This window comes from Borostomias antarcticus (assembly GCF_949987555.1).
Source record: "Borostomias antarcticus genome assembly, chromosome: 6".
NCBI lineage: Eukaryota > Metazoa > Chordata > Actinopteri > Stomiiformes > Stomiidae > Borostomias > Borostomias antarcticus.
The window spans coordinates 1,550,690-1,565,689 of NC_140239.1; the positions used below are offsets into that span (position 1 = coordinate 1,550,690).

At 48.0% G+C, this 15,000-nt stretch overlaps 1 protein-coding gene across 1 annotated transcript in view; it reads left to right on the forward strand.

Moving 5' to 3' along the window:
• fras1 (Fraser extracellular matrix complex subunit 1) overlaps positions 1–15,000 on the forward strand; it is a gene marked incomplete at both ends in the record, with an annotated part of 162,135 nt that overhangs the window by 49,210 nt on the left and 97,925 nt on the right. The window contains 3 exons of the mRNA XM_084439588.1: positions 9,684–9,791; positions 13,335–13,427; positions 14,528–14,687. Of these exons, the coding sequence (XP_084295714.1) occupies positions 9,684–9,791; positions 13,335–13,427; positions 14,528–14,687 (361 nt within the window). The remainder of the gene's footprint in view (positions 1–9,683; positions 9,792–13,334; positions 13,428–14,527; positions 14,688–15,000) is intronic.

Sequence of the window (15,000 nt, forward strand, 5' to 3'; positions counted from 1 at the left end):
CCCCCGGCTCGTTTCCTGGGTCGGGTAACCAGGGCCGCGCCAGGCCCTTAAACCTGTCAGAGCGCCGGCCCTGGTAATCCACACTTCCTCTTCTCTGCTACTGACGTGACAACACGATACGATATATGATATTGTCCCCTTAGGGAAATTTGTCTTGGACTCAATAATGCGCATACATAGATCTATACAGAAATAGAAAAGACATATCCCACATGTTGCACATAATACATATATTCATTGCACATAACATTGTGCTGGCGGTGGGGTGGAAGTGGTGGGATGTTATCGGTCTATTGACCCTGGTAAAAGCAATCTCTAAATGTGCTGTAGTTTTTGTAAATTTGTAACTTGTAAATGTGTCTTTTTTTCTTCTTTTTTTTAAGGCATTTCTTCTTTATTAGGGATAGGACAGTGTAGGTGACAGACAGGAAAGGTGGGAGAGAGAGAGAGAGAGAGAGAGAGAGAGAGAGAGAGAGAGAGAGAGAGAGAGAGGAAGACATGCAGCAAAGGGCGTGGGCCGGATTCGAACCCACACCGCTGCAGAAAGGACTAGCCTTTATGGTAAGCGCCCCAGCCCGTTGAGCTTGTGACTAATAAAATGAATCTTCTCTGCTTTAGGAACAGAATGATTGAAAATAAGGAGCCGCCTGCTTGGCTAGAGGGGCCAAGGAAGACGCATTATTTTGGGACTTTGAGCATCATCATATGACATTACATTAAGGATACTGAGGGCTGGCATGGATGGTAAACAGCATGCTAGGTCGGGCTGTGTGGAGGTACTGTATATTGCGCAGAGGTCAGGGCTGCTACAATGCAGTGTGACACCATTAGAAATACTTTTCCTCTGGTTGGGAGCTGGTTCTAAGGAAGGTCGGCCCCCAATCAGTTGTGTTGGAATGAGTTTGAGACCTTTGCTTACTGTGAACAAAAGTTGCATTTTCAACATATATGTGAGGCAATGATTTAACTGGCTGAAGTACAGTACTGTGTAAACGTCTTCAACTGGAAAAATACAAGCCTATAACATGGGCTAAAGAGTTTAATCTACAAACCTCCGCTCCATGAAGGTCTTAATTGTGTTCGCAGTGTATTTGGGGCTGTTATCGTGCTGAAAGAACGTTTTTAAGCAGTTTTCCCGAAGGTACAGCGCGATGAATCAAAATCTGTTTATATTTCTCAACATCCATCATTCCATCGATTTTGATCAGATCCCTGACGCCACCGGCTAAAAGCACCCCCAGAGCACGACAGGGTCGCCCCCCCAGAGCACGACAGGGTCGCCCCCCAGAGCACGAGACGGTCGCCCCCCAGAGCACGACAGGGTCGCCCCCCAGAGCACGACAGGGTCTCCCCCCAGAGCACGACACGGTCGCCCCCCAGAGCACGACAGGGTCTCCCCCCAGAGCACGACAGGGTCCCCCCCCCAGAGCACGACAGGGTCGCCCCCCCAGAGCACGACACGGTCGCCCCCCAGAGCACGACAGGGTCCCCCCCCCAGAGCACGACAGGGTCGCCCCCCAGAGCACGACAGGGTCTCCCCCCAGAGCACGACAGGGTCCCCCCCCCAGAGCACGACAGGGTCTCCCCCCAGAGCACGACAGGGTCCCCCCCCCAGAGCACGACAGGGTCTCCCCCCAGAGCACGACAGGGTCCCCCCCCCCAGAGCGCGACAGGGTCCCCCCCCCCAGAGCACGACAGGGTCGCCACCGTGCTTCACAGGAGGCTGCAGACAAGCATCAATCTAGTTCTGCTCTCTTATTCCGGCTCCCTGCTTTATGGTCTGTCTTTTACTGCCATCTCCTCTGCTTGTTGCCTTTCTGCTTCTGTGAGAGTTGACCTCCTGACTGCTCCTAACAGCCGAACACGCGGCCCCGCCGAGCCCATCCCCCTGAGGTTACTGGTTTTCTCGGTCTGGTGAATTTTTCTCATCACAAATTAAAAAGATTTTAGTAGAGAGAAAGAACTCCCACATACCGTCTTCTTCGCCTGCAGCTTTATCAATCCCATTTTGGTCGTCTGACCTTCATCAGCTTGGCTTTCATAAAGATCAGACGATGGAAACATTGACGCCTAATTAATAAATTGACTGAGCCGTTGAAGTCTAATTAATAAATTGACTGAATCGTTGAAGCCTAATTAATAAATTGACTGAACCGTTGGAGCCTAATTAATAAATTGACTGAACCGTTAGAGCCTAATTAATAAATTGATTGGCTGTGAAGTGAAGAAGTCGGCATTCAGGAGTTCTTCTTCTCTACTAGAGTTGACCCTTGGTTCTTTCCGTTGACCCTTGGTTCTTTCCGTTGACCCTTGGTTCTCTCCGTTGACCCTTGGTTCTCTCCGTTGACCCTTGGTTCTCTCCGATGTCACGCTTACAGATGTGCCGAAGTTCTACTGTGTTCTACTCATTAAAAAAAGATTGAAACTACTTCAGCGGCCTTATTCACGAAGTGGGACATATTAATTATTCAACTTTTGTTTTGCGCGTGTAAAAGGCAAGGCACTAGCTATTGTTTTTTCCATTGTGCTGTAGCCTTTTAACTTGACTGTAGGCTCGTTGTCCTCTCTGTAAAATCATTTCTCTCACTCACTCTCTCTCTCTTTCTCTCATTATTTTTTTTTTGCGTTTCTCTGAGATGTGACACGGTTTTTCCTAGCCTTTCATATTTGCTATTTTTCTCCAAAGGTCAGCCATTTTTAATGACCGTACACAGTGAGCTGTTAGTTGCTATTCTCGACGCTCTTCAATGGGGTAAACAGGTCAGTTACAGGATGCTATAATAATCCTATCGCAGGACTGTGCGTGTCCTTACCGTTAACTACAGCACAGTCCTGCTACAGTGAACTAGCCGGAGTTTGAGTCTGTACATCTATGGAATCAAACTTTGATTTTATTTAGCACAACAGGCAACACAATGCACTTTACAGAGAAAAAGGGGGATATACATTGGGATCCTACCCCTAACTTCCAGAGGGAAGCAAAAAAAACAGCCTCCACTGAATATGTACAGTACATGTAGATATCGAATGTTGCTATTAGCCCAGTAGATGCTGGGATGATGGTAACTCGGCTGTTAAATCGGCCCCCAATAAGCCAAACTCTTTTTTTTTTATGGTTTGAATGAATGCCAAAGCGTTAATTGAATGTGACTTTTTTTTCTTCGATTTGAGGCGAGAGACAGTGACAGTTTTAGCTGCCGTTCATCTGGCTGGACTGTGAGATCCTCGGTCGCACAGCTTGCCTGGCAAGAAATTAGCATACGATCACATGACCGCACTCCGGTGGCATCGGAAGAATGGAAAGCAATTAAATGGCACGGAGTGAATACATTTGAATGTGTTTAAGCTGTGATCCATCTGCCCAACAGGGCCACTGCGGCTCGTCTTCTGAAAACAGTCACATGGTTTCAGAGAACGGCAGCAATTTCTAGACAATGCAATCGCAATATGATAAGGGAGTCGGGCGCATAATGGAAAACATGAAGGCTTTCGGTTTGAAGTCACAATTTGTACTATATATTATTATTATACTGTATATGTTTTCTGGATGGGATGTGTTGATCTGCATAATTCTATTAACACCAGCAGAATGAGATGAGACATATTGTCCAGTTACACCTGAGAGATATGAGTAAAGCCTTATAAAAGTCACCTAAGAATAGTGGTTAAATGTATTGGAAGTTTGAGGACTTATATAGTTATGTATTAAGATGTTCCAGGCAGGCCAGTGTATTGGTACTGTATGTTTTTATGAGCGTCCCGGTAAGCTAGTGTTCCAGAGCAGTGATGGTGGCCTGGACCGTGATTTATCTAACCTGACACTCAGACTGAATTGCTATTTCGTTTCACTTTATTATTCATTCTGAAGAGGCTCCCATTGCAGCCGTTTTCCAAGACGGCCGTCGCCGAAGAGGGAGTCCTCAGCGATTAGTTCATCCCCCTAACCAATCACGTGGCGCAGTTAAATTCCGTCATCGCATTCAAAGGATGCTGATTGGCCCAGTTGGAATTCCAACTGAGAAATCATTCTGGACAAGAGCACGTACAGACTCCGAATCGCATTTTTAAAAATTCAGGTTGAGGGGCTGGAGCCAGGGCGTGATTTATGGCATCTCCAGATTGGATTTTTTCAGAGGAATAGCTTCAGTTCCCGCTGTCTTGTCTGGTCACCCCTGAACAGGCCGGCTCAATTTGAGCTCAATTACGCTTCGCAAACCTGGCGGCCCACACCACGCGGCCCCACACTCTCCAGTCACACGGGGGAACGGCGAGGCCGTGGGTTGGGGCTGACAGCCCGCTAGGTTTTCATCCTTCCCCAAAATGGAGAGGCTAATGTTTAGCCTATCCTTCATCCAGCACCAGACTTTAATTAAATCTGCTACTTAGAATAATTGAGGGCTCTTTACAGCAAATTACCCCAGGAAGAATTGTCATTTGAAGTGAAGTGACACATTAAGTGCATTTTGTGGCCGTGTTATATTTGAGGAAAGGAGGATAAGGGTGACTGTGCAGCTGTCTGTACCGTGCTCAGTCAAAACAAGGCCCAACTTTCTTTTGTGGAGGGAAGTGAAAAAGGCTTCGGACGTTTAATCTGCGTCAGAGCGTTTCCTGACAGGAGAGCGTCCGTGTCAGGGGGTCAGGATAGCGTCCATGTCAGGGGGTTAGGAGAGCGTCCGTGTCAGGGGGTTAGGAGAGCGTCCATGTCAGGGGGAGAGCGTCCATGTCAGGGGGTTAGGAGAGCCTCCATGTCAGGGGGAGAGCGTCCATGTCAGGGGGTTAGGAGAGCCTCCATGTCAGGGGGTTAGGAGAGCGTCCCTGTCAGGGGGTTAGGAGAGTGTCCATGTCAGGGGGAGAGCGTCCATGTCAGGGGGTTAGGAGAGCCTCCATGTCAGGGGGAGAGCGTCCATGTCAGGGGGTTAGGAGAGCGTCCATGTCAGGGGGTTAGGAGAGCGTCCGTGTCAGGGGGTTAGGAGAGCGTCCATGTCAGGGGGTTAGGAGAGCGTCCATGTCAGGGGGTTAGGAGAACGTCCGTGTCAGGGGTTAGGAGAGCGTCCGTGTCAGGGGGTTAGGAGAGCGTCCGTGTCAGGGGGTTAGGAGAGCGTCCATGTCAGGGGGTTAGGAGAGCGTCCATGTCAGGGGGTTAGGAGAGCGTCCGTGTCAGGGGTTAGGAGAGCGTCCATGTCAGGGGGTTAGGAGAGCGTCCATGTCAGGGGGTTAGGAGAGCGTCCATGTCAGGGGGTTAGGAGAGCGTCCATGTCAGGGGGTTAGGAGAGCGTCCGTGTCAGGGGGTTAGGAGAGCATCGGTGTCAGGGGGTTAGGAGAGCATCCATGTCAGGGGGAGAGCGTCCATGTCAGGGGGTTAGGAGAGCGTCCGTGTCAGGGGGTTAGGAGAGCGTCCGTGTCAGGGGGTTAGGAGAGCGTCCATGTCAGGGGGAGAGCGTCCATGTCAGGGGGTTAGGAGAGCGTCCATGTCAGGGGGAGAGCGTCCATGTCAGGGGGTTAGGAGAGCGTCCGTGTCAGGGGGTTAGGAGAGCGTCCATGTCAGGGGGTTAGGAGAGCGTCCGTGTCAGGGGGTTAGGAGAGCGTCCGTGTCAGGGGGTTAGGAGAGCGTCAGGGGGTTAGGAGAACGTCCATGTCAGGGGGTTAGGAGAGCGTCCATGTCAGGGGGTTAGGAGAGCGTCCATGTCAGGGGGAGAGCGTCCATGTCAGGGGGAGAGCGTCCATGTCAGGGGGTTAGGAGAGCGTCCATGTCAGGGGGTTAGGAGAGCGTCCGTGTCAGGGGGTTAGGAGAGCGTCCATGTCAGGGGGTTAGGAGAGCGTCCGTGTCAGGGGGTTAGGAGAGCGTCCGTGTCAGGGGGTTAGGAGAGCGTCCATGTCAGGGGGTTAGGAGAGCGTCCATGTCAGGGGGTTAGGAGAGCGTCCATGTCAGGGGGTTAGGAGAGCGTCCGTGTCAGGGGGTTAGGAGAGCGTCCATGTCAGGGGGTTAGGAGAGCGTCCATGTCAGGGGGTTAGGAGAGCGTCCGTGTCAGGGGGTTAGGAGAGCGTCCGTGTCAGGGGGTTAGGAGAGCGTCCATGTCAGGGGGTTAGGAGAGCGTCCATGTCAGGGGGTTAGGAGAGCGTCCGTGTCAGGGGGTTAGGAGAGCGTCCGTGTCAGGGGGTTAGGAGAGCGTCAGGGGGTTAGGAGAGCGTCCGTGTCAGGGCGTTAGGAGAGCGCTCGCTGCCAGCGCCTCGTCTGCTTTATGAGTCCCGAGGCTCCTGGAAGCCGATGGGTGAAGGTTAAGTTATTGCGAGGCCAGGTTTCAGGGGAAATCTATGCTCCCCCCAAACACTGGGGCTGATGGAACAAGTGATCCTTGTTTAAAACGGAGTTGGGGTCAGTTCGATTTCCAGTTATAGTCCACTTAGGGAGTAGATGGGTTTTTAGACGGAGCACAATTTTCTATGTCTTTAACGAAATGGAAACAAATGACCCTTGGCTCGGACGTGATCGGGGTTGAACCCGAGCCGCTTGTCTGGCCCGTCGTCTGGCCCGTCGTCTGGCGTAAATAGCCCTGTGTGTGCGATAATTGCATCGCTGAATCACAGCTGCCGTGATAATATGAGAGATCGTGTGGACTGTTTATTTCTGCCAATAACTGTCTCTCTCGCTCCCTCTCCCTCTCTCTCTCTCTCTCTCTCTCTCTCTCACACACACACACACACGCACACACACACACACTATGAAAGGACTCTCATTCATTCACTCACTCACTCACTCACTCACTCACTCACTCACTCACTCTCAGGCACGCATGTCGCACACACACACACACACACACACACACACACACACACACACACACACACACACACACACACACACACACACACACAGGTATATGTACTACGCCCCCCCATCCCTCAACCTTCCTCTGTGCTCAACCTCAACATCTGACATGCTGTCCCCGAACAACACTGCTCCCCAAGTCACGCAGAGAGACAGACGAACACTAATGACGGCATTGAACTAATTCTACAGGGTCAAACTTTCATTGTGTTTCAAACTGACTGCAAGGGATTCTGAGGTAGCTGAGGGACCTCTGCGATAAACACGGACAAAATGAGGTCACAGATTTGGGTCTGTCAGTAAGAATATGTTTTAGAAGCCCCTGTTTCTCCCTGCGGCTTCGCAAATGCATGTTGAGGGTACAAGTCGGAGTGCCTGTCGGGATCCATTGTGCTTGTTATCTGGGAGGCCCTGTTCTGGGACACGCTGTTCTGTGGTGATGAACATTGGTGTGTTTCTTTTTTTGGGGGGGGGGTGGACTAGTTTGTGTTTGGTTCCGTAGGGCTAGTTCTTATCCTGATAATGGGATCCCAGCTTGTGCCTTGTGCCCCCCACACTCTAAGTGAGCGCAGGGCTTATTTGATGTCACAATCTGAAGAACTGCAATTCTGACGTCTGTGGTACACTGGGCCCCTGTCACACACACACACACACACACACACACACACACACCACGGACATCACCTACACAGCTACAGTATGTAACACACATGCACCACAAGATTATCTTGCCAAAGGCACGAATGGCGAAACAGAACGCAACCTTCCTGGCTCAGTGCAACAGCAACGACTCCTCACACAGAATTGTTTATTAAGGCTACTTGTGGGTTCTGCTTTGGAACATTATGTTCTTGAAGTACTTCAAGAAGTTAGAAATTCTCAGTCCCCCTATAGGTGAGTTCTACAGCTGTGATATTGAGCGCATGGGTTGGAGATTGGAATTCGGAATGGAATCTAAACATTTTCTCAATCAGTCAGCGAGCGAGGTTGAAAAACGTTTGATGTCTGAAATATTCTGAGGCGGCTTATCTTCAAAGCGTTTTTTTTCTTCTCCACCATGATTTTTTTGTCACTTTAGGGGCTCCGTACAGACAGTGTACTGTCAACCAATGAAAACAAATCCAGGACAATCCTTGATTCAGAATCCAAATCCAGGACAATCCTTAATCCTTCCATTTTGAATGTTACATATAATTTCATCAGTCCGGAGAGAGAAGGAACTCCAGGCTGTTATATGGCATGGACAGGGATGCCCACCTGGGACTTGACGCCTGAAATGGAGTCAACGTTGGTGCTAGTGTTAGCATTAGCGTTAGCATTAGCGTTAGCGTTAGTGCATCTATCATTAGTTGTTACTTGTACGTTTCTGAAACATTCCTTCAATTTTCCCCAAGGTGTTCTGTCCTGGCCTCGGTGGGGTAATCTGGATCATAACAGCTGATACCTGACCCGTTTTAGGGGATCAGAATTGAATAGGGATGCTTACAGTATAGCTGACCTGGAGTCAGTCGTTAACCTAAGGGTTCCTGAACATTATCATGTTTATGCCAAATGCCATCTGAGAAGGTGCAACATTGCAAGATGCCAGTGTCACTTCCTCCAAACTGCCCCTCGACCTGACTGTCAGTGGATATGCCTGTCGGAGAAATAGGATTTATCATTAGGCTAAATCCAATTTATCAGCTGGAAGATGATATCATTGACATGGTTATGACTGTGGATTTAGATTGGCTATAGCTAGGGCTTCAATTGAAATGCACGCTAGGTTCCTGTGATCAAAGGAAAGTGCCTTGCAGGAGGCTACTGTAGATTAGAGGTAATGGAAAGCAGTCCTCTGTTCATATTGAGGAGGAGCGCTGTAAAGACTTATTTCATGGGGGATGTTTCTGTGGGTGTGTGTTCTTGGCGCAAATGCTGATACTGTAGTTACGCCATTCGTAAATGGACATTGTAAGGAAGTGTTCTAAATCACACCCGTTTGACTAGCCTACTCCTGAGAACAGACGAACAGACGATGAGCAGAACAGACGATGGACAGTCTGCTGGACCGGCCTGGGGGGGGGGGGGGGGGTCTAGGGGAGATGGACTGATCTGGGGGTCTAGGGGAGATGGACTAATGATGGACAGAGTCTGGTCTGTATCTAGCTGGGGGAGGAGCCTGTAGCTAGCTGGGGGAGGAGCCTGTAGCTAGCTGGGGGAGGAGCCTGTAGCTAGCTGGGGGAGGAGCCTGTAGCTAGCTGGGGGAAGAGCCTGTAGTTGGCTGGGGGAGGAGCCTGTAGCTAGCTGGGGGAGGAGCCTGTAGCTTGAGGGGGAGGAGCTGCGGGGTGGCTGGAAAGACGTGGATGGTCCGTAGTGGCATTAGAAGGTGCAGACACACTGGTCAGACACACTTACGCACGCACACGCATGCACGCACGCACACCACCTCTCATACACTGGCAAATAAAAAGCAGGACTTCAAATGCCTTCCAGTTAGAAAACGCCATTTTTAAATCATGTATCAAGCATAAGAGAGAAACAGTTTGTTGATGCCGAAATAGGATTTAGAAAAATAAGCTAGGCATGACGGCAGATGTGTGCAGAAGCTGCAGTCAGATGTTGTATGCAAATGAGAAACAACGGGAGGTCCAATAGAAAGATGCAGACGTTTGACATTATGACTGGCAGGGGAGTTGGCGTGATGGCTTATTGTCTGTCGAATCACAGTAGGTGCCCCATCAGTGTGTAATGGTTTGTGTGTGCGTCCGACTGTGTGTGTGTGTGTGTGTGTGTTGTGTATCACTGTTAGTGCATGCATCTGTGTAAGAGCATATTTTCATGCCGATGAACTCTGATGTGTTCTTTTCCCGTCATGCAGAATAACACCTCGTGGAGAGCGCACTCGTGCGAGGAGTGCACCTGCTACGGTGACATCGCCATCTGCAGACCGACCCACTGTCCCAACCCCAAGTGTGACTTCCAGCGGGTGAGAGCACTAACACTTTACTCCTAATTTGAGAATAATTGGAAATCAATCGTTTAACGTGACCCAGATCTTTTTGCGACAGTTTTGGTCCTTCCAAAGTTACATTTAAAGTAAGTTAGTAACCTTTTTATTGTCCCGAAGGAGATTTGTCTTGGGCTAATGCCCACACTGCAAGCCGACACATATACAGAAACATATAATACATAAGAAAGGACAGCGTGAATGACATCATCATCATCAAGTGCATCCATCAACCCAGTGAACTGTTCATTTCCCCTCATTCAAGAGATTGATGGACAAGGGGACAAATCCCAGATAGCAAGCGGATCAGGGCCATATACAGGCCAGATCTGGCCCTTGTGGCTTAGTTCCGGCCCATATATGGCCCAGAATTATGACACATCCGCTTGATTTCCTGATTCTATTCAGGTTTTGATTACCCATAGGGACCCAGCTTTGCAGTTGGTTTGGTGAGAAAACGGTGATATGAGCGAGTGCCAAGCTCCTAGCGCGCGAGCGCCAAACCAGAAGCCATTTTAGAAAACGTTCCTGTAATAAGGACATTCCAGCACTGCCACGATGCAGCAGAAGCTTCCAAGCGTGGGAATTGTAGAGTGAGCTAGAGGCGATTTCAGCTCCTGATTAGGTGAGATTTAGACACGAACCCACCAGTCATGGCATTGCATTCAATCTCCACCCTCAGCTAAGACAACAATCAATGTCTAATGAATTCTGCTCTATTAACTTGCAATTGAATGCTAATTAAAAACGTGCCGTGCTCACCAAAGCATGCGCCCTGCCCTCCATCTGAAAGACTAAAGGACTTTTGAGCTTTCGCAGAACGACCCACTGTCTTGTTTCTAGCTTTTCTTCCTTTTTGAAGAGAGACAATCACAAAGTTCTTCCAGATTCTCCATCAGTAAAAAAAAAAAAACTATTATTATTATTATTTTTACAAATCCTAGTGGCGTGTTCATATCCTCTCTCTACCTCCATGTCTGAAATATTATTGTTTATTATTATTATGACCTGAGCGCTAGATTATGCTCTTAGTTGACTGTTTAGAAAGGAGATGCACTCATGACTTCTGGTGAGTAGTTTCAATGTTAAATGCAGTTATTTTTTAATGGCCAGCTTAAAAAATGATTGTTTGAAAACCAGAAATGTGAACACTAGCCTCTAATGTCCAAGTGTGTTCTCTGCCCATGTATTGTAGTTCGTTTTACTTTGTCTTAATGTTGTTATTGTGATCATTTCTTTGTGTTACATTATGGAGAATTTGACTACTGTTTCTATGTCGGGGACAACGGATGGAATATAGCCTTGTGCTAAATCCGGCTTTTTTACACATTGTCGTGTATTGATGTTTTTAATGCATCCATTTCATATATCTGCGTTCATCAAAATGCATTGACCCATCAAAATAAACAAATAAAGTAAAGTATTGTAAGTCGCTTTGGATAAAGTATCTGCTAAATGAGTGTGATGTGATGTGATGTGAAGAAGTCAAACCTCAACTGACACCCTGTCGGCTGTAAGGGACACTAACTTTAACCAGACATAAGGGACAGTAACTTCAACCAGACATAAGGGACACTTACTTTAACCAGACATAAGGGACACTAACTTTAACCAGACATAAGGGACACTAACTTTAACCAGACATAAGGGACACTAACTTTAACCAGACATAAGGGACACTAACTTTAACCAGACAAAAGGGACACTAACTTTAACCAGACATAAGGGACACTAACTTTAACCAGACATAAGGGACACTAACTTTAACCAGACATAAGGGACACTTACTTTAACCAGACATAAGGGACACTAACTTTAACCAGACATAAGGGACACTTACTTTAACCAGACATAAGGGACACTAACTTTAACCAGACATAAGGGACACTAACTTTAACCAGACAAAAGGGACACTAACTTTAACCAGACATTAGGGACACTAACTTTAACCAGACATAAGGGACACTAACTTTAACCAGACATAAGGGACACTAACTTTAACCAGACATAAGGGACACTAACTTTAACCAGACATAAGGGACACTAACTTTAACCAGACATAAGGGACACTAACTTTAACCAGACATAAGGGACACTAACTTTAACCAGACATAAGGGACACTAACTTTAACCAGACATAAGGGACACTAACTTTAACCAGACATAAGGGACACTAACTTTAACCAGACATAAGGGACACTAACTTTAACCAGACATAAGGGACACTAACTTTAACCAGACAAAAGGGACACTAACTTTAACCAGACATAAGGGACACTAACTTTAACCAGACATAAGGGACACTAACTTTAACCAGACATAAGGGACACTAACTTTAACCAGACATAAGGGACACTAACTTTAACCAGACATAAGGGACACTAACTTTAACCAGACATAAGGGACACTAACTTTAACCAGACATAAGGGACACTAACTTTAACCAGACATAAGGGACACTAACTTTAACCAGACATAAGGGACACTAACTTTAACCAGACATAAGGGACACTAACTTTAACCAGACATAAGGGACACTAACTTTAACCAGACATAAGGGACACTAACTTTAACCAGACATAAGGGACACTAACTTTAACCAGACATAAGGAACACTAACTTTAACCAGACATAATGGACACTAACTTTAACCAGACATAAGGGACACTAACTTTAACCAGACATAAGGGACACTAACTTTAACCAGACATAAGGGACACTAACTTTAACCAGACATAAGGGACACTAACTTTAACCAGACATAAGGGACACTAACTTTAACCAGACATAAGGGACACTAACTTTAACCAGACATAAGGGACACTAACTTTAACCAGACATAAGGGACACTAACTTTAACCAGACATAAGGGACACTAACTTTAACCAGACAGCCGATATTCAATAGAACAGACCTGTGAACAGAATAACGTATTACACACACAATAAACCACTGATACCACAGGGACTAGGCCATCGTTTAGGATTCTACCATGACTCCCTCTGCCGTTCAGGGTCCTGTGTTCCTTCAGGCTGAGACCTGAACATTATCCGCCACTTAACATCTCGCCCAGGGACAGCAGTAGAAAACTAGCTACTCAGCTAACACTGGCACATTTACCATGAGGGCTCATTTACTCAAATTTTCCTAAACTTGTTGATTGGTGTGCATTGTCCCTGTAAAAAAATAAACTGAATAAAGTACAGAATAAAGGGTAACACTTTACAATAATGGTACATTAATAAGCATTAGTTAATGCATTATTAAGAATTAAGTAACAGTTAACTAATGTCTCTATTAACCATTTACTAATGTTATTTATGTTAACTAAGGTTAACTCACCTAACCCTAACCCTAACCTTAACTAAGGTATTAATTAACATTAGTAACCTAACCTAACCCTAAATAAGCATTAGTTAACAGTTAACAAATGCTTTTTGTGACCCTTATTGTAAAGTGTGACAGAATAAAGTCAAGTAAAGAGACAAAGACGTTGAGGGCGTGTTCTCGCTGCGTCCTCAGGGGGAGAGGCTGCGCATCCCGGCTGGCCAGTGTTGTCCTGAGTGCTCGTCCCTCTCCCAGGGGTCCTGCCGGTACCAAGGAGCCGTTTACGGGGTGAGTTTAAGTGACGTGGGTCAGAGTCGAGGGCCCCCTCCTCCTCCTCCTCCTCCTCAACGCTCCTCAACGCTCCCTCAACACTCCTCCCCTCTCATCTCCTCCGCCAACGCTCGGACGCTTTCTCAGGCTCGCTGGAGTAGCCACTCAACGAGGGGGCGGGCGAGGTAGAGAGAGTAAAGGGGAGAGAGAGAGAGAGAAAGAGAGAGAGAGAGAGAGAGAGAGAGAGAGAGAGAGAGAGAAAGAAAGAAAGGTTGGCAGACATGTGATGTCCCCTCCAGCCTAACAAGACACTTGGCCTGGTTTGCGATGGCCTCTTCTCCACCCCAGCGCTCGCTAAGCGTCTCCTCCGTCACAGACAGCCTTCAGCCTCTTTCAGTCTAGTTAGGGAGGGAGGATAGGAAAGGAACTTGGGAGCATTTGATATATTGTGTGTGTGACAGGGTACTATGTGGTTCTCTATGTTAAGGGTTGGGACTACTGAGGTGTATGTGGTTCTCTGTGTTAAGGGCTAGGACTAAGGTGTACTATGTGGTTCTCTGTGTTAAGGGTTGGGACTAAGGTGTTCTATGTGGTTCTCTGTGTTAAGGGCTAGGACTAAGGTGTTCTATGTGGTTCTCTGTGTTAAGGGCTAGGACTAAGGTGTTCTATGTGGTTCTCTGTGTTAAGGGCTAGGACTAAGGTGTTCTATGTGGTTCTCTGTGTTAAGGGCTAGGACTAAGGTGTTCTATCTGGTTCTCTGGGGTTACGGATGTTCTATGGTTCTAAGGCAGCGAGGGGAAAGTGCTACATCTGATTCTCAACCGTTTAGTTTCATGTCTCATCTTCTTTCTCACTATCTGTCTCTTTCACTCTGTCCTGTCCTCCTCTCGCTCCTTTTTGGCATGTATCCAACCCCCCCCTCTCTCTCTCTCTGTCTCTCTCTCTCTCTCTCTCTCTCTGTCTCTCTCTCTCTCTCTCTCTCTCTCTCTCTCTCTCTCTCTCTCTCGCTTCTTTTTGTCTTGAATCCCCTCCTCTCTCTCTTCACCTCCCCGCCTATCTCTCCTTTCTCCCTCGGCCATCCCCCCCTCTCCCTCTCTCTCTCTCTCTCATTCTCACAGCATGACAGCCAATGGGACGGCCCCCCGTGCTCGGTGTGTGTGTGCTCCCAGGGGACCGCCTCCTGCTCCCCGCGCCCCTGCCCCCCTCTCAGCTGCCCCGGAGACCAGAGCCCCTTCACCCCTGCCGGAGAGTGCTGCCCCAAGTGTGCCCGTCACGGAGGTAGGTGTCCCGTCACCCTCGGGGGGGGTGGGGGGGGGGGGGTGGGAGTGGGGGTCTGGAGGTCTGCCAAGGACCCCTCGGCCATGGACCCCCGCCCTGGAGTGTAGCCCAGCCTGGCACCTCTAATGTGGAGGACAGTCTCTCACGGAGGACAGTTTGATGATTTCATTATTTGTCTCAGCGGGGATCTCACTTCCCTCATGAATGTTTGGGAGACCTCGTTAGTAGTCTGGAGACAGTCTACTACTAACTATCATCTGCCAAGATGGCTGCATCTACAGTGCAGTATTTAGGCATGCTCTGGATACTTAAA